The sequence below is a fragment of the Lolium rigidum genome, chromosome 3 (genome assembly GCF_022539505.1).
Source record: "Lolium rigidum isolate FL_2022 chromosome 3, APGP_CSIRO_Lrig_0.1, whole genome shotgun sequence".
Lineage (NCBI taxonomy): Eukaryota > Viridiplantae > Streptophyta > Magnoliopsida > Poales > Poaceae > Lolium > Lolium rigidum.
Genome location: NC_061510.1, coordinates 207,242,828 through 207,270,308, shown reverse-complemented (window position 1 = coordinate 207,270,308; position 27,481 = coordinate 207,242,828). Strand labels below are relative to the sequence as shown.

The 27,481-nt window shown below is 45.8% G+C and overlaps 1 protein-coding gene across 6 annotated transcripts; it reads right to left on the bottom strand.

Moving 5' to 3' along the window:
- Positions 1 to 15,355: 15,355 nt before the first annotated feature.
- Positions 15,356 to 19,622, bottom strand: LOC124702924. 6 transcript variants are annotated; one of them, XR_007002821.1, is made up of 10 exons: positions 19,557 to 19,622; positions 19,362 to 19,411; positions 18,801 to 18,982; positions 18,573 to 18,712; positions 18,120 to 18,235; positions 16,925 to 17,011; positions 16,784 to 16,810; positions 16,186 to 16,600; positions 15,841 to 15,988; positions 15,356 to 15,766 (listed from the first exon to the last, which is right to left on the bottom strand). XR_007002821.1 is itself a non-coding variant. In XM_047235104.1 (8 exons), exons 4-8 carry the CDS (start codon positions 16,959 to 16,961, stop codon positions 15,910 to 15,912), a joined length of 453 nt encoding a protein of 150 aa, XP_047091060.1. In that variant the 5' UTR covers positions 16,962 to 17,011; positions 18,120 to 18,235; positions 18,350 to 18,418; positions 18,573 to 18,587; the 3' UTR covers positions 15,356 to 15,909. The 6 variants fall into 6 exon arrangements, 1 of the variants encoding a protein (XP_047091060.1); XR_007002823.1 differs by having other exon boundaries at positions 15,846 to 15,988; XR_007002822.1 differs by having other exon boundaries at positions 15,356 to 15,988; positions 18,120 to 18,304.
- Between the last annotated feature and the right edge of the window lie 7,859 nt (positions 19,623 to 27,481).

The window sequence follows — 27,481 nt, the reverse complement described above, 5'->3', positions numbered from 1 at the left end:
TACCGGTAAGCACCATGCTGCCTAGATCGCATCTTGCGATCTAGGCAAGACAAGCCTGCCCACGTTGTTCATGCGTTGCTCGTACCGAAGCCTTTTTGATGGCGAGCAGCGTAGTTATCTTAGACATGTTAGGGTTAGCATTGTTCTTCATATTACATGCTTTCGTAGTGCAACCCTTGCATGTCTAGCCGCCCTTACACCTATCTTAGGTGTGGGGCGGCACCCCGCGTGATCATAGTTTAGTAGATCTGATCCGTTACGGTTGCTCCTTGTTTCATCAAGGATTAGTTTAATATCCGCAATAGTTAGGCCTTACAAAGGGTTGGAGGATCCAGCGGCGTGTAGGGTGGCGTTTGCTAGCCCTAGAAAGGATGTTCCGGGGATCAACCTCGTGTTGGTTTTTAGGCCCCGTCTAGGATCGGCTTACGGTCACCGTGCGCGAGCGCGAGGCCCAATCGTGAGTAGGATGATCCGATTATGCGGTGAAAACCCTAAATCGTCGTAGATCTCATTAGCTTTACCTTGATCAAGCAGGACCACCATATATTCGGACACCTCGTCCGAATCATGGGTGGATCGGCTCCTTGAGCCGATTCACAGGATAACCTCGAGAGCCGATCGAGGCTCTTATTTAACGTTTACGTGTGTGCCCCGCAGAAACTAAGCGAGGCATCATCCACACCTTCCCCGACCGGGTATAGGTCGGTGGCACGCCCTGCGCTTGGCATCGGCGCGTGCGACCAGGGAGGCTTTGTGGGCCGTCGCTCCGAGGGACCGGGGCCAGCCGCAGCCCTAGTTGTTCCCGGCTCTACCGTGCTGCCCGTCTCCGCCCGCCGGGGGTTTCGACGTCAACACATTCTCGGCACGCCGGTGGGACACCCTTCGACATCCACAACATCGCCATCTACATCCGAGATGGCGGAAGACACTCCGGTCACGTACGAGGATCTGCCTGATGAGCTCAAGAAGAAACATGACGAGATCAAGGCAACCCTTGAAGCCGAACTCATCGGCTCTTTCCACCGAACCCGCTCCCATGGCGTCGGTGGAAGGGTTTCACACCCGAAGGCGCGCTCGATGGAGTGGACCTGTCCGCCCCGTCGAAGAACGCACCAGGTCGCCGCGGCAGGAGATCAACTACATGGTGGCTCATTCGCCGCACCGCCACTCCGAGAGCCCGGTGAACACCTTGGAGCGTGTTGCTCGCGCGTCGTCAAGGAAATCATGAGCCACCGGTATTCTCCGTCGGGACCAGCTCTGGGGACTTTCAAGGGAGAGATGCCGCTCCAGCCCCAGCCGTTCGCATGGGCAAGCACCGGAACCGCCGAACGCATCGGCATACGTCGTCTACAAGATTGGTGGTGATCCTAGTGACTACCAATTCCTACCCGAGGCACCCAAGGAGATCCCGCACGGATACGCGTGCGCATACGTACCGGATCGCAACGCCCGGGCACTCTCGAACCAGGCGGCAATATCAGGGGCCTCTGGAACGGCAGGAGGAACTTCGAGAGCCGATCCTCGAGAAGCAATCGTGGCTGGCTAAGTACGCCACCCCGACAAACCTCCAAAGCCCAGCTCCCGCAGCTTGGCTTAGAACCGGAAAAGCAAGCATGGCTGGTTAAGTATGCCACCCCGGCGAACCGTCAGGGTTCGACACCTTCAGCCATCACAGCGGATCAGATTTGTGCAATTCTGAAAGATCAGTTCGGTATGATGCCGAAAAGGAAGGCATTCGGCTACACCAAGCCTCCCAAATATCGGCTCCCGGACTTCACAAAGTTTAGTGGATCAGATGGGTCCAGCTCCATCGAGCATGTGAGCCGATATTTGGCACAGCTGGGCACGATCTCAGCGTCAGACGAGTTGCGCGTGAGGTTCTTCGCACAGTCCCTCACAGGATCGGCTTTCGGGTGGTACACATCGCTACCACCGAACTCCATCCAGACTTGGAAGCAGCTGGAAGAGCAGTTCCATGAGCAGTATCACTCAGAGGCTTCCGATGTTGGCATTGCCGATCTAGCACAAGTACGACAGAAGCGCGGGGAAACAGTGTCAGAATACGTCCAGCCGCTTCGAGACCATTAGGAACCGATGCTTTTCGGCTCATATAAGTGAAAAAGAAGCGATCGAGTTGGCGGTGGTGGGTCTCTCATCATCAATCAAGGACGTGGCCTCCCAAGCAGTACTACCCTTCGTTGGCACACATGGTGCGAAGCTGTCGGCATATGAACAACGCCACCCGGATGTTTACCAGGACAAATTCAAGCGTGCGGTGACCCCGGTTGAGGCGGACGAGGATGGAGGTGCTGCGGGAGATCGGGAGATAGCAGTGGCTGAATGGACTCGAGCGACGGGCCCCGTGACCTCGCAAATGGGTGAAGCCACAAGGCCCTCCAAAAGGGTTCGACTTCGACGTGACCAAGACGGAGCAGATTTTTGATCTCTTACTCACGAAGAAGCACATAAAGGTACCCGAAGGCCACAAGTTCCCCACGGTGCAAGAGCTGAACGGAAGGCCGTACTGCAAATGGCATAACACGTTCTCCCACACCACCAACGACTGCAGGGTGTGGCGGCAGCAGATCCAAATGGCAATAGAAAACGGACGGTTGATTTTCAACCAATACGCCATGAAGGTCGACACACACCCCTTCCCCGCCGTAAACATGGTGGAATATACTTACCATGGAGGGTGCCAGCCGGATTTCTCGTGCCAAATCAATATGGTAGATTTTGGACACCACGCTGGCGAGAATGGAGATGAGGGCAGCTGCTCTCATGACGAAGATACAGAAGAAGCCGCTCCACGCGATCGGCTCCGCCAAGATGGCAAGCGCTACGTAACAGAGGGAGAAGTGAAGAACATAAGATATCGGCGACCTCTCTCCGATCACCTCCTCAACAAGTATGTGAGTCGAGACGACCAACGCCGACGGTCCGGCGACGATGATGAAAGAGATCGTCCGGCTAGAGAAGCCGAAGATATCGTCGGCATAATCGCGATGAGGAGGAGCACGAGCGTTGTGCCAAGGGAAAGGCAAGGGAGCGAGACGACGAGGACGAGCACTCGGGATTGTCCCTTCTTCGAGCACTCGCTAGGATTCAGGAATGAGCCGATTGCCAACAATCGGCAATTGCCCGTAATGCAACCGGAAGAAGAAGGAGGCAGCCAACGTGTCCGTGTTCGAGCGCTTAGGACCTCTCCCGCCGCGAGCAAACGAGCTGAGTCCCCTCGGTTGAAAGATCTCGAAGATTCAGAAGACGAGGGAGAAGAAGAAGACAGGTATCACCGGCCAAGGTGGTGCCCTGATGGACTCAGCCGTTCCCAGAAACGCAGGGTTCAACGATTGCGCGGCCTGGAAGAAGCCGAGAGGTTATACTTGCATACATTAAGGAAGGCAAGGCCTGATCTGGCTGCGAAGGTTCAGCGAACCCTGGATGAAGAGGGTCGTCCACGGAAAATGGAGTGGCGCCCCAAGCAAAGGAAAGCCGATGATGAAACATCGGCTGGCACAAACATGGTGCTTGTTCTTCCGACAAAGCTTAGTGCTCCACGAATACACGATGCACTCAAGGTGGGCGACGAGCAAGCGCACCAACATGATGAAGTCGGAGATTGGGTTGGTTTTATCTACCGGCCTCGAACGAGTAGTAAGAGCACGACAATGAGCGAACGTGGCGAGGCTGATCCCGGTAATCGGCCCTAAAAATGTATGAAGAGACATTACAAAACCTTCACCGAGCAAGCAAAGTGCGGGCCGATTCCAAGCAATCGGCCAAAAAATTATCCTCACCATACATTTTGCCCGGGTTCAACATGTTATCCGACGTGAGCCGATACCATCAATTCTCTTGACGGAATCGGCTCGGGGGGCACCCGAGTGGATAAAACACGAGGATATGCAACGGAAGCGTCTCATCCTTTGGTGATGGGTATTGGAGTATGGGGGCCGATGCACAAGTCAGCCGTAAAAAAAAAATTCTGAAAATTCGAAAATTTTCGAGCACAGCCGATGCAGCAGACATCGACTTAAGGATATAAAAGCCGATGCATGGCCATCGACTCAAGAGGAATGGAGCACGAAGGGGGATTTTAATGGAAGAACTCCTCAATGGAGTAGTTTAAGGGCTCAGATCCTCCCTCCAAGGACAAGGCCAAGAGCAGCCTGGACGTGCGGATCGGGTCAAGGATGGATTGCATTAGATCCACCAAAGGAAAGGAGCCGATCCGGCCGGCAAAATGCGGGAAGAACCGAAGAAGCTCGGGGGCAGCTCACCTTGAAGGCTCTCTGCTCTCGGGAAGCCGATTTATGTTCCAATCGGCTGGTTCCGCATAAAAAGCTCCCTCATACATGATCAAGCCCAGGTCCATACAGCTAATTTGCGTATCCTCGTCTCTCGTTTTGCCTTGGCCGAGACTCGGGGGCAACGGACCTGGTAGGTGCCCTATTTTTGAGAGCCGATTGGAGTTACCTCGGCTGTCATCGCATCATGATCTTCTCAGGGAAGAACCGGGAAGGAAAAGCCGTCGTCCGATACAAGGTTTGGACCGTGCTGGTGCTCGCAAGAAAAGGAAGAGATCGGTTTCTCAAATTAGCCGATGAATAGTCATCGGCTGCGGGACTGCAAAACGCCACGGTCGAGAAAAACAATAATGGCCCGATTCGTTACTATCGGTCTTGGTGTGACAAGCGGGAGGATGGGAATTGGATTAATGAAAGGAGAAATTGGAAGAACAATTCTCATTAATTCAAAGGAGCAGCTTTACAAGAAGAGCCGATGGCTCTCAAAAGAGGGATCTAGTGCCTAGTGCACTCGCTACTCGCTAGTCCTACTCTACTAGTCGTCGCTGTCCTCATCGTCGCCGTCGTCGAGGTCGTCGGCGCTGCTCCCGGAAGCTCCTCGCCGCTGCTGCCCCAGCCGTCGGCCGGAGCTTCCTCCTCCTCCTCGTCATCATCATCATCCTCGCTATCCGCCCAGCCTGCGGAAGCGCTTCGTTGGAGGATACCCAATGGAGGAGGAGGAATCATCTTCCTCCTCCTCATCTTCTTCTTCCTCGTCGTCATCGTCGTCCTCGCTGTCCGCCCACATGCGGGAGCGCTTCTTCGGCGGAAGCCCGGCGGAGGGGGAGGCCTTGGTCCTCTCCGCTTCTCCTCCCTTCTTCTCCTTGTCGCAGGAGATGGGGTGCGCCCCGGAGCGGGGATCGTCCTCTTCTTTGTTCTTCGGCAACGGTTGGAGAGAGAGGCCTGAAGCGGAGGAGGAAGAGGAAGACATGGCTGCAGGAGAGAAGGGTTTTTTTGGTTTGGTGAACGAGAGCGAGCAAGGGGATGGAGTGGTGAACCGTTTGGCACAGATAAATAAAGAGAGTGTAGTGGAGATTTAATGCCATGACGGTTCTCGAGGATGTGATGCCGAAATTGACAATTCATACAGAGAAGCCCAGGGAAGGCAAGTCGTCATGATGAAGCATGCTCGCGACGGTTCCGCGCTGCCATGACATGACCCCTCGGAGGAAAAAACAGAGTGGTTTTGAAATTATCATTACCAAAACCAGGGGGGCATGTGTTATCACCAGATTTTGGCTAAATCAGGAGGTGGGCCGCGATCAAGATGGGCTTGGGAGATTACACATAGAAGATCTATGAAGCGACCTTGCACGGAGAATTTGGGCTAGGTTGCCCGTGTATCTTTAATTACAGTAGATTGTATCTAGATTAAAAGTTAGAATCTTACTCGTGCACGGTTTGGTGCACGCCCACATTAGAAAGTCCCCTGGACTATAAATATGTATCTAGGGTTTATGGAATAAACAACAACCACCGTTCAACCACAAACAAATCTCGGCGCATCGCCAACTCCTTCGTCTCGAGGGTTTCTACCGGTAAGCACCATGCTGCCTAGATCGCATCTTGCAATCTAGGCAGCACAAGCCTGCCCACGTTGTTCATGCGTTGCTCGTATCGAAGCCTTTTTGATGGCGAGCAGCGTAGTTATCTTAGACATGTTAGGGTTAGCATTGTTCTTCATATTACATGCTTTCGTAGTGCAACCCTTGCATGTCTAGCCGCCCTTACACCTATCTTAGGTGTAGGGGCGGCACCCCGCTTGATCATAGTTTAGTAGATCTGATCCGTTACGGTTGCTCCTTGTTTCATCAAGGATTAGTTTAATATCCGCAATAGTTAGGCCTTACAAAGGGTTGGAGGATCCAGCGGCGTGTAGGGTGGCGTTTGCTAGCCCTAGAAAGGATGTTCCGGGATCAACCTCGTGTTGGTTTTTAGGCCCCTGTCTAGGATCGGCTTACGGTCACCGTGCGCGAGCGCGAGGCCCAATCGTGAGTAGGATGATCCGATTATGCGGTGAAAACCCTAAATCGTCGTAGATCTCATTAGCTTTACCTTGATCAAGCAGGACCACCATATATTCGGACACCTCGTCTCGAATCATGGGTGGATCGGCTCCTTGAGCCGATTCACGGGATAACCCGAGAGCCGATCGAGGCTCTTATTTAACGTTTACGTGTGTGCCCTGCAGGAAACTAAGCGAGGCATCATCCACACCTTCCCGACCAGGTATAGGTCAGGTGGCACGCCCTTGCAGTTGGCATCGGCGCGTGCGACCAGGAGGCTTTGCGGGCCGTCGCTCTGAGGGACTGGGGCCAGCCGCAGCCCTAGTTGTTCCCGGCTCTACTGTGTTGCCCGTCTCTGCCCGCCAGGGGGTTTCTGACATCAACAGATACACACTTCAAATTTCCTACTTCCCGTAGGTTTTTTAGTTGATGACGAGCACCCCTAATGACATTTGAGGAACACATTATCGTTGCGCAGTGGAATCAGGTCTTGGCCGACAATGGGGGTACAAAGATCGATCGACGCAACTGGATTTGGCTATGCCAGGTGTTGGAGAACTCAACAGAGATAAATGAGCAGTGAGGTGTCTTCGGTGGAGGAGTAAAATACGAGGCACTAGGCTGCAGAAGAGATAGGTGGAGTATGAGAAAGATGTTGTGGCCTGGATGCATTCACGCGGCATGACTACATTACGGTAGTGAGTTGCACTGCAACGTGGTTCTTCTATTTTTCGTTTGATGAGTGAGTTTTTAAGCTCACCTAAAGGCATCGGGTACTTCTAGGAAGCTAAGCAAGTTCTAAGAAACTACAAACCACATGTATCATTTCTCCTGATAAATGCGTCTATCATTTCTCTTGATAAATGTGTCTATTATATTTATAATTACGAATTTATGATTTCATTTTTTGCACCAATTTGTTGGTCCATGTGCCAATTTATATGTTATTGATCATTTTTCAGTAAAGATGATATATCAATTAACAACTAAAAAACAATAGAATTAAGAGCGAGTATAAATAACAGAAAATGAACTACACATGTTGATTCATTTGCTGAAATTATCCACGGCATGCAATAAAACATTCTTGAAACTTGATTTTAGGTAGAAAAGGAATATAACATATTGTTCCAAGGTTGGGGTAATAAGGTGTGAGGTGAAAATTGATTACATTTGTGAAATGAAATGACAGATGATACATTTATGCATTGCACCCGTGGCAACGCACGGGCATTTTAACTAGTAAGAGTAAAAGATGTGCGTAATGAACAAAGACTAAATAAGTAGGTCCAGGCCAGGGAGGCACCACGAACACACAGGTAAGACCCAGACATGATAGATCAACCACAAAATCACGCAACATAAACATCCAGCTGAACACATCATATATACAGACTATTGTCACTAAGACACCATACGGGATATTTAGCATAAGGCAATAGGCATGCCCTCATGCATACACACACATGATGTCTTAACCAGGGCGTCATCTTTCTATCTGTCCGTGTCCGTGTACAAGCTCTTCCGCACAGTTTTGGCAAGAGTTCCCTGCCGATGAACGAAGATAGACCTGGAGGATCTTTGAGAAGCGATTTGAAGACTACCGGCGGCAACTACAAGTTCACCACCGACAGGTTAGCCTCCATACAATACACATTACATTCAAAAAGAAGTGCAAAGCGTCCCATGCAATGCAACACTGCAGCTCTGTGATGTAGACTATCCCCAAGGAAACATCGAGCGCGCTATTGCCTAGCGCGCAGCCTGAAAGCAATAACGCCCGGTTAGTACATCCGCAACCCAAACAAGGGCCCATGAAATGCACAAAACATTAGTAGAAAATTAACGTGCCTTGTGCAGTCTTGTCCAATTTATCCTCATACAACCTCTTCTTTGCCAAGGACTCCATGTGACATTAGAACATGTAACAAATAAGGATGAATCGATTGGCGGCAAGGAAATACCATGGCAGGTAATAATTAATGTTATGGAGCCATTGCAGGCTTGTAACGTAAGTTCTGGTGCTCATATATCCTTCTCTAATTCCTCCAATAGCACTAAAAATGAGCAATTATTTTTCAGCTTACCAAATAACAGTATGAACGATGTATATTACCTGTGAAGAAATAAATTAAACCAAAATTCAGTAGCAGGTATTAGTAAGCGATGAGCAAAGACACTATGACACTAATAAACTTAAAACGAAAATGTTTACTTTATAAGAAGTAAATTCCCACAATTCAATATTTACATGTCTATGTTGTGAGGAAAGTGGCATTGAGCTACCTAAGATATTTTTTGTTAGACAGTGAGCTAACTACAGATACAACCTAATAGGCTCTTCCACCGTAAAAAGGAAAAAAAAATGTAAATTACTAAAACAAAGTGAATGTTTCTAAAAATTAGAACAAAAGGAAAGTTTCTGAAGCTAGCTTTTGGTATTGAGAAGCTGAAAACATATGCTTGTCCCGAGACCGCGCAATAATAAACATCATATTCAGATATTAGCTGAAACTAGTTCAATGACCGTGCGTTGCCACAGCTATTATTATGTCCACCACTGCTACGATCTAAGTAAAACAGTGTATACCATTATTCACACTGTAGATGTCACCCCTTTTATATAGATCAATATTCGCTGTGTCTATACATAGAGTTATTATTGAAAGCTTGAACAATATATATAGTACTGGAATCATCTCTCAAACACTGAGGTCAAAAAAGAAAAATCGAATAAACAAAGAGATAAAAATGTATATATCATCTCACATATAAAAAAATCAGTGTTTTACATAGCTGCACTTGTCTATGTGGCTTTTTATACTTACAAACTAACAAAATGAACAAGGAGTGTACAATAGGACCACCGGTTCTCCCTCAGTTCCTTAACCGACAATTGTTTTTGGATCTTGTCCTTCATCGATATAACCATGTGGCCAACTAACCACATGAGACTATCTAAAGTTGTGTGCAAAAAACTCAAGGCACATTACCGATAGATGGAAATAATTTGGTCAATGTAGTGAATCAGCCATGTATGAGGGGAGGAAGGAGATATTGCTCACAAATTTCCAAGCCACTTCACCTGAACAATTCACTCAAATGATGACAACTTCGCAGGGAAACAAAACCCAGTATGTTAGGTTATTAACTTTGGATCATCAAACTCTTACCAAATATTACTTGTGGTAATGCCGATATCAGCTTGACAGATCTGACAAAATTAAAAATTAAAAAACGGTCACCTAGTACAGCACAATATTGCCACTCATGTCTACGCACCAAAAGTGATAGTATATACAACAGAAGTTGCCTACTTGCTTATCATAATGCACATGGTCTCCGAGAGTAAATATCATGATACAAACCAAATCTATGACCAATGTAATGGAATAAAATATGTGATCAAGAACCACATGTAAAAGTGCTACGCCAGAACGTAACATATAAAAAGAAAATTACCAAAAATTATGATGTTATCTAACACTTAATAGTCGCAATAAAAACCGGAACTCTCCTTTAACTATTTCATCAAGCAGCTTGTGTGCATCAACTCATGAAAGAGAAAAAAAAACATGTTGGACTTCCTGTAGCATAATAAAATAACAATCTAAATATTGTGCAGCAAACTTTATTAACATAACAATCTGAAACGATAAAATTTTCACCAAGAAAATGCACAAGATCCAAACTACATATTATTTTGCAGTCAGCGCGGAACAAATCATTTAACACCAGGGATTAAAAATACAATTCATGAAGGATAGTACAAATTTCAGCAGAGAAATCATGAGCAGAGCCTTCTCATGACTTGCATGCATAGTTCAGTAGTTCACTTGCAACTTCACAGGTTGAAAACAAATTCAGTTAATCACAGATCTGCATCTTACCGGTCCACCAGCCCACTATATAAATTCATTAGGCACATTAAAAATAGGACTGAAGAAAATACATGCGAAAATCACTTGCTCCTTCAACTTATTACCAAGACAAGAACACGATAAGGGGGAACATGGGCACATTCTGAGAAACCACTCCTCTGCAAAATATAGAACCCAGTGAAAATATGGAAGCCAATGCAAATACGGAATCCAGTGCAAATATAATAACTGCAGAAGAAAAAGCATCACATAGTGGGGATCTGTACGATAAAGAGCTTTGAAAGGAGTAGTGCCCAATGAGGTGTGGTAAGAGGAATTGTACCAGAATTCGTCCATGGATAGCCAGGAGGACCACTTAGCAGGAGTAGTGCTGACAGAACATCTTAAGGGACAGCATTGTTCATACAATAGCCGTAAAAGCAAGTTCTCCTGCCGCTTATTCAAAAAAGAAAGAGTAACTTATTCATAAACTTCCTTTTATGACTTAGGTTATTCGTAATAGCTCTTATATGCTTGAACAGAGCAGTACAAACCAATGTCCGTCGATAGGTTGAAGACAGATAGGATCATGCAAATAAGTGCAAATACTGAAGAATTTTATTTACACCAACCGTACCCATTGTTTACACAACTTCCATGAGACTTCTTTGTAGAAACAATCCCGTATATCTAGAATTATTAGGGTGTATTTTTATGACTAAAAGCATCAAACATACTTTTTTGCTAAGATGAGCAATCACAAAATAATGTTCAATATCATATCACGCAACCTATTTTGAAGGCAAGTCCGTTAGGTAAACTAAAACTATATTGCTAATACATATGTGGCAGCCTGAGATCAAATAAAAATACATTTGGTTAGTTAACCAAGCTTGGTGAATTACTTTGCAGTCCACCAATCTTGATTTTTGAAGGCAAGTCCGTTAGGTAAACTGCACTGCACATAGTCTCAATACCAAACTAAGCGAATCTGGGGTTTATGTTGTACTGGACATTCAGCAAAGAAATTTAGAAAAATGAATAAATTTACAAAAGAATATACCCGTTAAATGAGGTACTTGGAATTCAGATAACATCATGTAATTACCTCTTTCCTTGTAGAACTTGGCATTTTGACATACCCAGATTTCACCATTGAACTTTGTACAGCTGGCCTTCAGTCTAGGTAACCGATTAAAATTTTGTTTCACTGCGTACAGTTACACTATTTGTGTAGCTAGGTAAGGGATCAATTTTCTCTAAGGACCCATGTATCAGAAAGTGAGGCAAATATAGATGCAACTTGTAGCCGGCTTTAACAAACGAAACTGAACTTATGCTTGGATGAAGGACAGTCAAAATGAAAAGTAGAGAGAAGGAAACCATTAGGCAGCTGAGCCATTTCCATCTATATCTCGCTGCTCTGTCACAAAAAATCCAGCTGGTGCCTCCTGTATATTAAGCATGACAAACGAACATATATTAGTGCATTTACTTTATTGGTTTCATCAGCGTTAGACCAATTCAGTGTAAGATGATGCACAAAGCTAAGTCTAAAACACATGCATATGAGCCTTACAAACTAAGGAACTAAAGATGGCAACATACAAGAACAGAGCACCACATCTCCAGTACTACTGCTATGTAATAAGGGGACTAACGACACATTGCGGTCAATTGATCTACATATGTCACTTTCTTTCGAGATCCACAAACCATAGAAGGACCAGCAAATTGCAAGGGACAGGGCAGGCACCTCTAGGTCGGCAGCGGTGGCGGCGCCGTGGACGACAGATGCGTCATTGGCAGCTGCTCCAGCTCCATGAACAGCGGTGGCAGCGGTAGCGCGAGGACGACGGCGTGCAAGGCGATCCGGGGAGTGGCGTCGTATTGGACGGTACGCTCGATCCTAGCGTAGGAAAAGTCACATTGATGGGATGCGTGTACGATGATAGGATGGTGGCGGGTGGGGGATCAATCGTGTGGGAGGTGGCGACGGCGTTTCATTCCGACGTGGATCTTGGCCACCGCGGAATCATGAATATTATCCCTCCCCTATTCCTTCTCCACCCTTTCTCATTGCCCTTCCTATTGTTCGTCACATTATCACTCGCCCATCTTATTACTCCATGTTCATGGATTAAGCCCGTATTCCGAACGTTGTTATGATATAAACCAAACATCAATGTTATTAGAAGGGCATTTTATTTTAAAGTAAATTAGGCTTGTATTAGACAATGAGAGTTAACTTAATAGTATATCGCATTGTAATTTTCGTTATTTGGCATATATATGCAATTCTCTCTGTCTCACTCATAGACCCATATTTTTAATCTAGTCTCATATCTCTACACTGCTCCAAGATCATTGTAAACGCAAAAGTGATAGTATTTGTTTCGAAGTCAATAGATGAATAGCCCAACCAACAGACCATGTTTTAAAAGTTATCAGCTAGCTTAATTCAAGAATGAACGCATAGATGCATGGTTTTGTTAAGGAAATGATTTAGAAAATTAAGGTGAGTGTATATATACCTTTTAGCAATCTGCAAACTTGTCACTATTGTTTCTTGTAGCTACAGGTGTAAATTCACTACTGAGTCTCATTTGTCTTGACTGCTCAGATAAAGTCCGTATATAAAACCTTGATGTATTGTGCTATTCATATTCATAAACTTAACTATCTTTTGATGATGTATTTAATCTAAAATTCAAAATTTTGGTTTGAGCCAGTATTTTTAGATACCATCATTCTAACGAGTAGAGGCATTGTGTTTATAGACAGTGTGATGTCCCTTTATCCAGGAGCAATTTCGTAGTTTAAATGTAAGTTCCCTACTACTCCAACCGACTAAAATCACAAGGCATTCCAGTAATCCAGCTACTTGGTCGACACAGATTGTTATTACAAAAGCTCTATAGAATACCACCCAAGCTCTGCAAGTCAAAAGCAGCTGACAGTGCAATGTACTTTCTTTGTGGAGGGTCAGAAACAAATTCTGAAGGACAAGAGGAGCGATGAATTAAGAACCTGACGAACCACCAGTGTGCTGCTGCTCAGCAAATCCTCCAGATCAGCAACCAAATGACAAAATCCACTACATCCTGTCACTGGATCACTGCACCCTCTCCCCTCCTCTCATCTCCATTGGCGGTCGTCTACACCTCGCCGTCCTGCCGATGCAGCCCCTCCCAAACTGAGATAGGAAACACAGGTTGGTAGAGCTCTTGGAGGGCAGGGGCGAGCATCAGAACAGTATTCAGGGATAACTCAGGAGACGAATAGATCTTCGAGGTTCGGCCCCAACAGGTCCATCAACAGGAGGCTGTAATCATCCTCTATGCCAAAACACCTGACATTTGGAATCTCAGCTATGGAAACAAAGGAGAACTACTGCTTGAAAATGAGAACAACGAGATTAATTGGATATGACAAGAGTGAAAAAATTGTATGATTACTTTCCCCTCAGAGCTTCCTGACTCGTAGAACAGCTGAGGGAACCTTGCTTTCAGAGATACCTATTAGGCAATGTGAAGCAATCAATAAGAAACTTTATCACAAAGCGCATTAAGGTGTGAGGTAAGAAGTGATGGATGGAGGAACTCACAAGCTTGATGGCGACCTCCTCTTTGTTCTGGATGTTGGTGCCTGTAGACGTACAGAAATACAACAGAAGTTTTTCTCAAAAAAATAAAAAAGAATTACAACATCAGTTGATCGGTTTAGCTAACTGCTGGTGCAAAGAAACAAAACACAAATCGATCAGACATGTCGCCTGGAGGAACCATGGTAGATCTCCCCGAAGGAGCCAGTGCCCATGAGACAGCCAACACGGAAATCTCCGCCGTCGCTGGGCCGCCATAGCCTCCCATGTCTCCACCTCTGCCAAATCGCCATCGTGGTGGCCTCCTCGCGTCTCCACCTCTACTGCCCGTAGCAAATCACAGAGGCGACAGTCTCCGTTGTATCCACCACAAGCGCCCGCAACCACCAAATCTTCGTCGTCATGTCCTTCCTGTTCCCCAGCTGGTGGCTCGTCCGCGCTGGTCCGGCGGCCCATGTGCCTACAACCAGTCTGTTGTGTCGGCAGATGTCGCCGCGCCTGCGTCTACGGATACGCCTGGACATACATGGCCTTCTGGAGAATGGTCGGAACTCAGACGGCTATGAGGTTGGGAGCCAGCGTGTCGCGGTATGGGAGAAGCGACGGGCGCCGGGAGCTGTGGAGGCGGCGATAGATTCCCCGGGGGATTGGGGCGGCGCACGAGCTGTGGAAGCGCCAAAACCAATGCAAGAGAAAATCACCCACCATGGTGATGCGCAAAATACTTGTTTCCAGTTAACATATTCACTTGTGTAATTTCATTCGACAGAATGTGTCCAACAATTTAACGTGTTAGAGCAGATTGCAAATCTGCATGGAGGCTGGCAATGTTGTTCCATACTCGTTCTCCTTATATAACCTTGCCACAAATTTAGTTGATGTAATAGTCTATGAAATGTTAACAAAAAAAGAGTTCAGTAAACAATGAAAAGACAATATATAAATGATTTAAATGAAGACAAAAATCTGAGAATTTACTTCTAAACAGGAGGCAGTAAGCTCTTAATGTACACGAACACCATTATTATTGAGAATTTGTGCTAGGCCACCTGTATCATGAGTAATGCATACATAGCACTTCAATTATCAAATCTTACTAGGATGCCATGGCGCGGCGACACGCCGCGCCCGTGACATGTAAAGGGTGTAAAATTTTAATCCCTAGGAGAATAGGTAGATAAGATTGTAATATATATTTTTGCTATAGTCAGTCAAGCCCATAAATCTACAAATAGTCGGCCCAACTAATTTTGGATAGATGATGAATTTATTCGGAGGTCCTATGTTGTGGCAGAGTCTTTTGTCTATTGGCTGCCGCGACAGGGTTTTACCTTATATCTGCTACCCGTGGCTTAACATTTCAAGAGTGATGTATCTAAAGTAAGACATAGCAAATTACTTCGTGATTGTGCTTGCTGGAACTGATTCGAGAACTATGCACCCCTAATAATGCTAATATCTAGGATGTAAGCACAAAATTTCGTCACTTCTGTAGTAGTCTTTACTCTTTTATTTCTATAACAACAATGTTATCCGAAAAATAAAATTAACCCACTCAACTCTTAATTGGTGTGAAAATCGATCATGGTCATCAACCAGAAATACAACATACACACTGATAAGGTGTGCTATAGTTGCCATGATCCTGACAACATGTCCAGGGCCTCACCATAGTAAGGCAAACATATGTCTAAATGAGCTGAATATCATTTCAGTGCTGGCACATATCAAACCCAGCGCCTTTTGTTTGTAGTAAAAGTGATTACTTCTGGATCTACATGCCCATTTTTCTCCGACTCAACATGAAACCAACTACTGATGAAAAATATATGTAATATAACTACACTACCATCTAAATAGTCTTTACTCTTGTAGGTAGCCTGAGCACCGGACATTTGTAAACGTCATATGCAGACATCTGAATGTAGCTGCTTGAGTATCATTTTGGTCCTGCAATTAATCTTGAACGATCAACTCATGTTTTGCCCCAGTGGATATGAAGATGTTAAATAACACATACAAACCTAACCACATCAGTACAAAATCAGAACACCCTTTATCCAGTACTGACAATACTTGCACCTCAGTTTCAGTCATCTGAACTCTCTAGGTACCAAAAACTCCAATGCAAAAAGGGACAGGTAACTTGATGCTTTCAATAGAGAGTGAACCCTAGAAAAAAACTATGTTAGTCATTTAAGGTTGACCATATGTTCTAAATGTTGCAATTATTTCTAAAATATTGTGTGCTTTCCATGCAATATTTCTAAAATATCTTGATGCTTTCAATAGAAAAATATTTATGTAATTTCGATCTAGAAATTAAAAGTCAGGTTTCAAAGATCTAAACTGAGTATATTCAAGCGTACATAGATTTCTGTTTTCGAAGTCCGTACGGAAGCATACAGATGACCCTGATGACCCTCCCGATTAGAGCCCATCCTGACATGGATACTCCATACAGTACTCTAAGACTGAATGTGGTAAGCAAATTATGTTGAATAAACTGAATGTGGAAGCATGCTTCAGTATAGAACGGCACATACACTTCTGAGCAGAGTGGGCAGTTGGGAAGAAAATTAAGCATCCTAAACAAAGTCATAAGGATATGTTGTCAGAGCTATGGCAGGCAAGGCACAGGTTCAGAAATATAACTCTTAAAGTGACAATAAACTTTATTCAATTTCTTGTACTTTCTCTGTAGGGGAATCGATGTAGTATTATTTGTGAGTGAAACATCCTGAACAACACCCGTGCCAAAAGAAACATGATCTACAACACGACCTGTTTTGAGAGACAAAGTATTGACGAATCTTAGAATAGAATTTTGATTAAATGAAAAGAAATGAATAGCAGCATTTTCAATTTCGTAACATATGGGAGTATTTCTTAAAGAGTAGTGATTATACAACATAAATCGGAGGCCCTTTACACTGTACTATCCTTTTTGAGATGGCTTCAACGTACCTTCATCTTTGATCAGAATCAGAAGAGCTGCATAGTTGTGAAGAAACAAAAGAAAAATCTTAAGTAATAAAGCAACAACACAGTACCACCGAATGGTCTTCAATAAAAAAAGGATTAAAGTCTAAGAGCATTTGCTGGAACCTGGAAGCCCATGAGATTTCCCTTTGTATGGTAACATGACAAAAGATGGGAAACACTGCCACAAATGATGTGAACCTCTCTATCAGTCTGTGGAAAAGAAGAAGGGGCATAGCTGATCAACCAAACACCCAGCAAATTTTGTGATATTTGGTTGATCAAATTATTTATTGAAGCAAAGTAGGTGACATAAAAGAAATCTATTTACAAAGAAAGTCACATTCGACAATAGACTGATATTTAGCACCTGAACCTCATTGAGTAATTAGTGATTACATAATAATGTTGATTCATATCCAAGTTTTAGCATCCCCAACCTCACTGAGTAATTACATATTTTCTTCAAGAGTAGCATGATGCTTATCATCCCAGTTATTTCTTCATTATCTTTCATCAAGATAACTGTTTTCTTTTTCATTCTACAATCTAGCCATTTCGTATCCTCTATCAGTATAGTTACATCTTCACTGTCCTTCACCAACTATGTCAAATCTCCCTCAATTAATTATTTTTCTCTTCATATTTAGCTTCTCATTTGTAGAATAGAACATATTACTAATTTAGACAGGACATTATGGATTGTAAGCGTTAATTGCTTATTTGCAGCAGCTAAGAGTCTCTACTCTCCCTGCTATGCATAAACTACTACTTCAAAGAACTTCTCAATACAAATACAGTCAAAGCTTCAGTGCATTAATTACTTAAGGGAACGTTCATCTTTTGAGAACTGAAAAAGCCAGGAAATAAGTGGCAAGCGTTGTCTTTCTCATGGTCAGCCAAATCAATAGATCCTATTTATTAACATCCCCAAACAATGCTAATCATTTAGAAACATCGGCGCTACTTACTTATCTTACAGGTCAAGATGCAGGCATGGTCATCCGAGAGAGACAGAGTGAGAGCGTAACTACAACTTTATCATGGGAGCATGGATGATCGATTTTCTGAAGTACGTCAAAACACAAAGATTTTTGTAACAGTAGGGGGAGAAAAGAAGTCAATGTACCGTGTGTGTTTTCCCGTGAGGGATTTTCTACCAATGTACCATACAATGCAGTTCTTTGGAACACTACATAAATCTTAAGAATGGACTCCGTATCACACAGTGCAGTATTGATTATGGTCAAAAAAAAACTATGCTGGATCAAGCTGCTATTTAATACAGTATACTTGTAAAGGAATATATGAGAAAGTTCACCTGATTCTAATGATAATCTTTTGGAAGGTGCAAATAACTTGACCCTGATAATGACCATGGTTTTTCTGAGACCAAATCAAAGCTTGGACATTGATCTGTTGATTTCATCCTTCTACCTGGTTGCATGCACACAGTTTGAAGCCAATATTCCGAAAATAACATAAATACTATTGCATTCGCCTCCTCTGAATATGAACATGCAAAGCGTGTGAATGGCAACATATCAGTACCTATGGGTAATCAGCTAAACAATGGTTCTCTGCTCAATATGTATGGTGGCATCCCTCGTTTTACTTCATCTTTATAAATTTTTGAATGTAGTGCTAGTTAATACTCATGTACACATGTGTACATCAATAGCAATCTCATTTTGCAGCCATAAATCTACGGAATGCTAATCAATTTTTCCACTGAAATTGTGCAAGGAATGGGTAAGGCTGAACCATCATTTACCGGCAATGCCTTCGTGATATGTCTCTATGGCAACATTCTGTCATTTGAAGGAAACCATTAGATGCAAATATCTGAAACACCCGCAACATTTCTCCACAGCAACATTCTGTCATTTGCAGGAAACCATCAAATGCAAATATCTGAAACAAAGGGCAAAAAGTTAATACAAATTCATGGAATGCTGGATATCTATGTCAACGAAAAGATGTACACAGCAACAGCCTCTACCACGCTGGAGGGTGGGAGCACCCTGGGTTGAGCAGGAAGAGCGACACACGCGCGGAAAATAATGCGATGGTGCGGGCGTAGCTAGCCGTGGTGACACAGGCGCTCAAAACAGCCTGGAAGCGCGATGGTGAGGGCCTCGGTGGGAGGCACAGCACAGACTACTGGCCACAAGCAGCATTTACCTGTCAAGCCAACACATCAAATTCATTTGACCATATGTTTGAAATGAATTCTGGTGTATATATAGATGTATAACCAAGGGGCCAATCAGAAGTCTATAAAAAGGCACATGCAAGATTGCATCCCTTATAAAGAGATTTTTTTTTGCCAAAAGCGAAAAATCATGACTTTGAATGTATCTCATGAGTTAATGAGAACAAATATACATACGTCATAATCTCAACCTAGGTTAATTTGGAAATGTAGTAACCGAGAATTGTCAAATAATTTAACAATTATAAGGAATATGAAGCTGATCTCCTTAAACAACCATTTGTGAGTAAGAATCATTCCAAGCAAGGAGAACTATGTACTTAAGATACAATCGATCATGTAGTATACCTTCCGTTGTGGTGGCAGTTCATCCAGAATTCAGCGAACACCTCAGATAACTGAAACAACACAGAGAACCGACAATATCAGGCAATCGTTGTTGACGTGAGCTGAACAGCAGGCTGCTCAGGTCGAATCTCCATGGAGGAATCAGCCACACACATACACACATATCGAACGGACAGGAAACTGAACGGAACTCACCAAATCCACCTCCATGACCACGAGGTCTGACGCGGCCGCCCAGGCCATCCTGTTGGCGTCCGGCGGCGCAAGCACCGCGCGGCTGCTTCGCCGATGGGGTCGACGGCGTTCCGCAGGAGAACAGGCACCGTGCCAGCAATCAGTGCGTGCCTGGTCGCGGCCGTCTCAGCCACAGCGGTGACGGGGACGCGCCAAGCACTGGCAACGAAGACGCTCGCAATAAGGGAGTCACCGTGCCAAGCATTGGCAAGGAAGATGCTCGTGATAAAGGATTTGAACAGCCAAGAACTCACCAGCTAGGAGAGAGGAGGGCACCGACCCTTGGAAGGGAAAAGGCTCCGGCGCGGCCTGCCGGTCCGCCCGCGCCTCTGACTCCCGCACCACTCCCCTCCGGCCCGCGTCCTACGCCCTTGCCGGCTGCTCTCGTCGCGCCGCTGCGCCGACTCCGCGTCCAGCTGGTCCCCTTGCTACGCCTCCAGCACCGGCGCCCCACTCCGGCTCGCGCCATGGTGTCGCCGCCGCGTCTGGCCGCCTCCGCCCCGGCCTTGCGTGCCGCGCCTCAAACCCACCGCCGTGTACCCCGTGCGCCGTCGCGCCTGGCCACGCCACCCGCTCTCCGCCCCATCCGCCGCGCCAGACCGTGCCGCCTTCTCGACGCCCTCGAGGCGCACCCGCCGCCGCCCCTGGCACGCGTGGCCACGCGCTCGGCCGACGCCGCCCCAACCGCCCGCCCGTAGCCCGGCCAGCCCGCCGCCGCCCACGCCTAGCCAGGGAGAAAGAGAGGAGAAATAGAGCTTTGGTTCTTCTTTTTTTTGTCTCGTGGTTGTTTCTGAACCAATCGATGGTGGGCCCGCACCGCTTTGACCAGAGGAGAACCACACATCGATAGTAGAATCGAAAGGAACAGAAAGAATGTCTCTGCCGGTAACCGGTAGCCGGTTGCCTGTGCTTGGATGAAAGAATGGATAAATAGCTCATGAACAGTGCCATTGTAATGATGTGTAGTTATCTGATTGGTTGAAAGAGTGGATAAATATGCAGTGAACAGTACCCAAATCAATCTAGAGTGTGGTAAATTGATTGAACTTTATATAGGGTATAATACATAAGAGAGAACGAAGGCTAAAGAACAATCACTCACATTAAGTCAATTATTTGTATATAGTGCAGGCAAGTAAAGAGCATTGAGTTTTCGCTCATGATGGCATGCCGCTGATATATTAAATAAAAAGGACAGAAGGAAGGTAACAAAATTTCATGCATTATGCTACAGCCTAGAGCAAACAACTCATAGGGAGTAACAACTCATAGAATTGTTGAGATTAGAATAATATACCTTCTGCTAGTTTTAGCTGCCTCAGTTTAATAAGTGTACAACATGGAAGCCAGATTCCAGATCCACTATTTGGATTGATTCACAATGAAATCATATGCATGTTCAGAGCTTGACATGTACTGAAGGAACGCAACAGTCTCTAAATCTTTAGATGTGGTTTCGTAGGTAGGATAGAAAAATTAGAATAATGTTCTTTATAAATTGCATCAGATTTCTATAATTACTCTCAGAATTTAAGGAACATATAACGGCACCTTAAGTTTAGCAAATAGCTCCTTGTTATTTGATAGGTTGGGATAAAATTCACAAACGAAGATTCTATTTCCCAGCCATGCAACTCTTCCTTCTCCAGTATTCTGTATGAAAAAATTGGAGGCATATGAACACGTATTCAAGAAAGTATACATCCTCCAAATCAAGAAAAGTTAGACATTCTAATAAAAGAGATTAGCTAATCCATTGGCTATTGGTCTGTTGTCATCATAGATATTTCACATAAGAAATTATGAATGGATGGATCAGCATTCACTTTAGTTATGCAACCCAGTATTGTGCAAGGTACAATAGTTTCAAATTCTCACCATATTGATAAATCTTTACAAATCAAAATAAGAAAAAAAAAATACCATGGTACTTAACCTCACAGGGAAACAGATCAACAATGCAGTCCAGTAGAGGGGCGACTGCAGTCTGGAGATTGGGGAGGACCATGCCTGCAGTCCAGTCGAGGGGCGACTGCAATCTGGAGATCAGAATCCTCATCGTCGTCCGCAGGGAGAACGACGGCGTGTCTCCTGAGAGCAGCTGTAAACAGGTTTACACCTTCAGTTTAATTTTCCACCCATATCTATGCACAAGTTGCTTGCTTATCATAATGCAAAACCGTCTATTAGAATATCATGGTGCAAAGTAAATCATGGATCACAATAATATAATAAAATATGTAATCATGGAATACTTGTAAAGCTGCTATGGTAGAACAGAAGAACAGTAAAAAGACATCACCCAAAGTAAGCATGGTCGGAGCGAGACCGGATATTGGTCTGACATTGTTCAACACCTAAAAGTTGCAGTCAAAACTGGAACTCTCATCTTGAAGAATAAATATACAATAAAATCATCAAAACTGGCACCAGGTTTGGTCATGTGATTATTATCAAGCCAATGGAAGGTTACTTAAACGTATCTCATTTCATCAAGCAGCTTGTGTACATCAAATCATAAAAAGGAAAAAACGCACATATGAGGTAACAATCTGAACAGACAAGTGCAGTGACAAGAACATGCAAAGCTTACTTTGCTATGCGTTTCTACTCTTCCCCATTCACAGAACTTGTAGCACAATTTCAGCATATATTCATACCACGAAGGAAATCTAGCATGATAAATAATAATCGGAATATTGAGCAGCAAACTTTGAGATAACAATCCAAAAAGATGAAGTACAGTGTCAGTGACTCTCACCAAGAGAACGCGCAAGATCCGAACTCCATCTTATTTTGCATCCGGCGTCGGAACTAAGCATTGACTACCAGTGATAATAAGGCCACCACTGAAGGACTATTAATTTCAGCAAAGAAATCAACTACACCAAGAGGAGCTTTCCATGACCTGCATGCGAAATTCAGTAGTTGACCTCACAGATCCGCATCCTATTGATGGATTCACGAACCCACAATATAATAATATGAGAAAGAATAGAACAAATCAATCCCTAGAGTCCACCTGCAGTACTTCTATTTCATCATCATGGCTACCAAAATCGGCATGGCTCTGCCAGAGGACCACCACCAGGACATCAAAATCGCTGACCACCGCCACCTCATGTCTCCTAAGGCTGTGTTTGTTTGGGCTTCTGCTTCTGCTTTTGGGCTCCAAAAGCAGAAGCCCAAACAAACACCTAGAGATTGAAAAGCGCTGCCAGGAAGCGCTGGGAGAAAATGCACTACGAACTGCTGCGAGCCCGGAAGCAGCCTCGGACTGCTTCCCGAGCTTTTTGCTGCTTCCCGAGTTAGCGTGGACGAAAATGACCTCAATACTTCAGCATATTTACAAAATTTATGCCACCCCTTATAAACCGATCAGCCCAGTGTCTTCTGTCGAACCGAACCGTCCCCCCCCCACCCCTCGCGCTCCATCCTCCTCCCCATCCCGAGCCAGGGCAGGCTACGGTTTCCGCCGCCGCCACGTTCTGCACAGCCAGCGCCCGAGCTCGGACCCCCTCTCCGTTCCCGGCCTCGTCCGACTCCCGTCCTCGGCGGAGCTCGTCGTCCTCGGCGGATCTCGTCCCCAAATCGACTGCCGTCCTCGGCGGAGCTCGTCGTCCTCGGCGGATCTCGTCCCCAAATCGACTGCCGTCCTCGGCGGAGCTCGTCGTCCTCGGCGGATCTCGTTCGCAAATCGACGACCACGTTCACCGTCTGGGGTGCTGTCGTTGCCGCAGGTGGAGACCCATCGAGTAGCGCACCACCGGCCGCCACCGCCGCTCACTGACGCCGCCGCGCCCTGGATCTTCCCCATTGCACCTCTTCCAGATCTGCTCCAACACGATTCCTACTCCATGCTGACCAACTCACCATCGCCATGCCTCGTTCTGTACCGGCAGGATCGGGTTCATGGTCCGGCAGCCGCACCATCTCAATCTTTTTTATCTTTTTTTTAATACATGGATGATTCCAAATTTATGTGTGATGTGTATTTGATGGGAATGCAAATTTTGAGATATGTGTGTTTAGATCTGTATGTAAAGAAACGATCTATATCAATTCCAAACATTGTGTCTAGAAAACTTAATTCATTTGTAAAACAAATCCAAAGCTAAAAATAATTTCTAATCAAACACAACAAAATTATTTTGCTAATATCGTATTTAAAATTATTCTAGCAAAAAAAATTAATTGAGGTAATTTGGTTACAAACTTGTTGCTCTTTTGGGTTCATATGGACAAGTCTTGTATATTTAATATGAACAAGTCTTTCAACATGATTAAATCGACATAATTCAATCCTTAAGCATGGCAATTATGTTACAAACACTCAGAATTAGCTAATTTGTCTCAAATCGGCATTTATAGAAGTTCATCAGCATTTAGGGGCATTTCAGACATTTCATCCTTCTTACCAGCAACAGCAGCCATCCACAGCACTTCTACCAAACATCAAATCACTGCTTCTCACAGCTGCTTCCTACAGCTGCTTTTCCACAGCTCAACAGCTACAGCTGCTTTTCAAAAGCTGCAGCCCAAACAAACAGGGCCAGTCACGAAGGATTGAATGGGGAGGAATACTCGCGACCTACTCAGTAAGGAACTACAACATCGTGGCGCTCACGCGCTCGCCCCAAGACACGGCGGCATACTGGAGGGCTGGGAGTTGGGGAGGGAGGCGGCCGGCGCGCAGGATTCACTGGAGACGGCACACGAGAGGTGTAGTAGGCAGGAGCTCAGGGGGTCGTAGAGGAGGCGCATGCGATGGGGGAGAGCAGCCCAAGGCGCGGCGGCGCCGGAACCACGCCGGCGACCGAGACCGAAGTTGGAGCTAGGGTTTCACGCTGTTGCTCGTGCGGACGCGAACATGCGTCGTGGTGCAGGGGAAACGGAGGAGGAGACCGGGGCGGATCCTCGCCGGCAAGCAGCAGCGGCGATGTGGTCGGCGACGGCCGGAATCGAGGCGGCGGCGAGAGCATCGCCAAGAGGGAAGCGAGCGTGGTCTCGGTGCGTGTTGAGGGACTGTGAGAGGGGCGTGCGCGTGCGTGTATGCTGGAGCCGGAGCTGGTCCCACAAAAAAAGCGGCACAGTAATTGCGGGGCCCATCAGTAGACAGTCACACATCCGCGCGTAGCGGCAGAGGCCTGAGAAGCAACCGATTGCAACAGGATTAATTATTGTAGTAATTTAATATATATAGACGAGCTTTTACATATACTAGTTGAGTGCCCGTGCGTTGCCACGGTATATTTTTTTAATTAAAATACGATAGAAATGAAAGATCGTGCGTATAAAATATGTTTAGCCAAATATTCATACATTGCTATCAAATAATAATGCAACTTGCATCTTTTTAACAGTGTCGTCCTATTACAATGACTTTTTAGAGCTTGGTTTGTCCTGCTCATTTTCACACCTCTTCTCTAATTTTTGATGCTCTGATGTGATGTATGCCTTTCCTCTGTATTTAACGGGTCTCTACTATTTTTGACATCACCTTCAGCAATTGTACGCAACAAAAAATCTCAAATTTCATCACTTCTCTACCACAATCGACTATCGCGATTTTAAGTGTCAGATGCAGGTGGTGTTGTTGGTCCCAAATTCTCTCTAAAACTTGATAGTAAAGTTTTCACTTGAAAAACCAAGGTTGTAGTTTAATACGGCGTAACCATTTTTTTAAAGGAGTTGACACATATCTCTTTGGCAATGCATTATTATTCTGCAGCTGAATTTAAGATAAGAGACTGTGATATATCCATCAGTGACTCAATTGAGAAAAGTGGTACATTGACAAAACCTAATTTAACTTACCACTTCAGTACAACAAACACAACTTACATGATCTGATAATTCCACTGCATGTCAATCACAAGAACTAAAATATCATATCATAGTACTAATATATCTTCTTCAACCCAGAAGTAGCTTCTTTTACACCAGCTCATACGGCATCAGTCCAGTGGTGGGGATGTGCATGTGCAGGTGCTAGCTCCTCTCTTTTAACGGATGGCAGACGCGAGCCTCCATCATGAGTAGGGAGTGGATGAAGATCTCATTCCACATGGAAGTGCAAGAACTGGTTGCTTACTGTTGAGATAAGATTTTAGACTTCCCTTGGAAAAACAGACTCTTCACCAGAGGTAGTAAGCACAGTACCGAGGCTAAATCAACATTCGGAAGCTGACAAAAATAACTCCATCTTCTCCAACAAGTTTTAGGTAGAAGGTAAATAAGCATCGTATATATCAGACTTAGAATGTTTCATGTATTTATATATAACGGAAATACATTTGTACACCCAAGCATGGGTGTGGGTGTTGCCCCAGCCATAGGATTCTTTGAGATTCGAAAAAGTTAGCATGTGAGAGAAACCCTTTTCAGCCAATTTCTCCAATTTTACATAGCCAGTGGGTCCCAGTAGAATAGTCAAAAGCTCCCTACACGTCTTTAACAGGCAAGATTCGCGGGACGAACCTGCTCCTTCCTCTCTCTGTCCCGTCACGCATCCTGTTGGGTACTTGGGTCGGGTGGCTCTGCTTCTCCACCACCCCTCCCCAACTCCTCCACCATCCCCTCCTCTACTCCTTCCGTAGATGCACCATGTCTCAGTCCTCTCACCGCAGCTGCAACGCATCTGCCCACTACTGTAGCAGTCCGGCGGCTGCTCGGTGGCGACGCCGACGGCGCACGGCGGCTGCTCCGGCGACGGCTCGATGGCCACAGCGACACCTGCAGCCGCGCGGATACCCCCTGCGGCGAGCTGGACGCCTTCCTCGAAGCCGCCAAGGTGCGCTGCCCCTACAGGGAGTTCGGGTGCGACCGATACGTCGTCTACCACGGCGCCGCGGAGCACCAGCGCGTGCCCCTGCGCACCCTGCTTCTGCCCGGAGGACAGCTGCGCCTTGGTCGGTTCCCGTCAGCGCTCCTCGGTCACTTCGCCGCCGCCCACTCGCGCCTCAGCCTGCCCCTATCGCAGCGCTGGCACGCCGTCATCGGAGAGGAGGACAAGACTCAAGAGCGTGTTCCTGGTCTGCCTGTTCGCGGCTCGGCGCGGTGGCCACCGTGGTGTCCCTGGTCTGCGTCAGGGCCGACGTCGCCGCAGCGCCACAGTTCGTGTGCAGGGTCTCGGTGGAGTACCCGGGCGACGACAAGGACAAGGTCATGGCCTCGATAGCGAGCAGCGCGCTGACCGGCGGGACGCCTGCGCCGGGCCAGGATGTTCTTGGCGCTGCCTCAGGAGCTGCTGTCCGGCGACAAGCTCGCGCTCAGCATCCGCATTGATCAGCTCCGACCTGCTTATGCCGTCTCCCTCGCCGAGTCCACAAGCTAGCTGGACTGTAACGAAACAGATTGACTCACTAGTGATTTTGTTCTGGAAGTATCAAAACTGTGGTACTTTGTTCTGAGCAAATGCACCTAGTTCTGGTTGTTATTCTGAATACTTACTGCACATAAGAAATGGTTCTACCAGATAAGGCGGTGAAACCGAAGGTTCTTGGAGGACAATTCAACCAAACAAAAAAAAGGCAGGCCAGACCAGACACACAGAGCTGAGACGAACGGAGCTGAGCACGAAGAACTGATCTGAAATCCCGATTAATTTCAATGCACTAAGAAGAACCAAACCGGGAACACCCATCATTTTCAGATAAGAACATCAACAAGGAAATCACTACATAAAACATGAACAATTCACCATTCACGCAACAAAAAAATTGGGGAAAATATGAAGAACTTTTAAGAGAGAACGAGGAGGGCCTTGCATCCCTTGCCTCTCCTCTCCAAGGCGGAGCTATGGTGGCCCTCGACTCGACGTCATGTCACCGATGGCCTCACTACCGTTTCCTCCGCGCAGATGCAACAACACCTCAAGAACACGT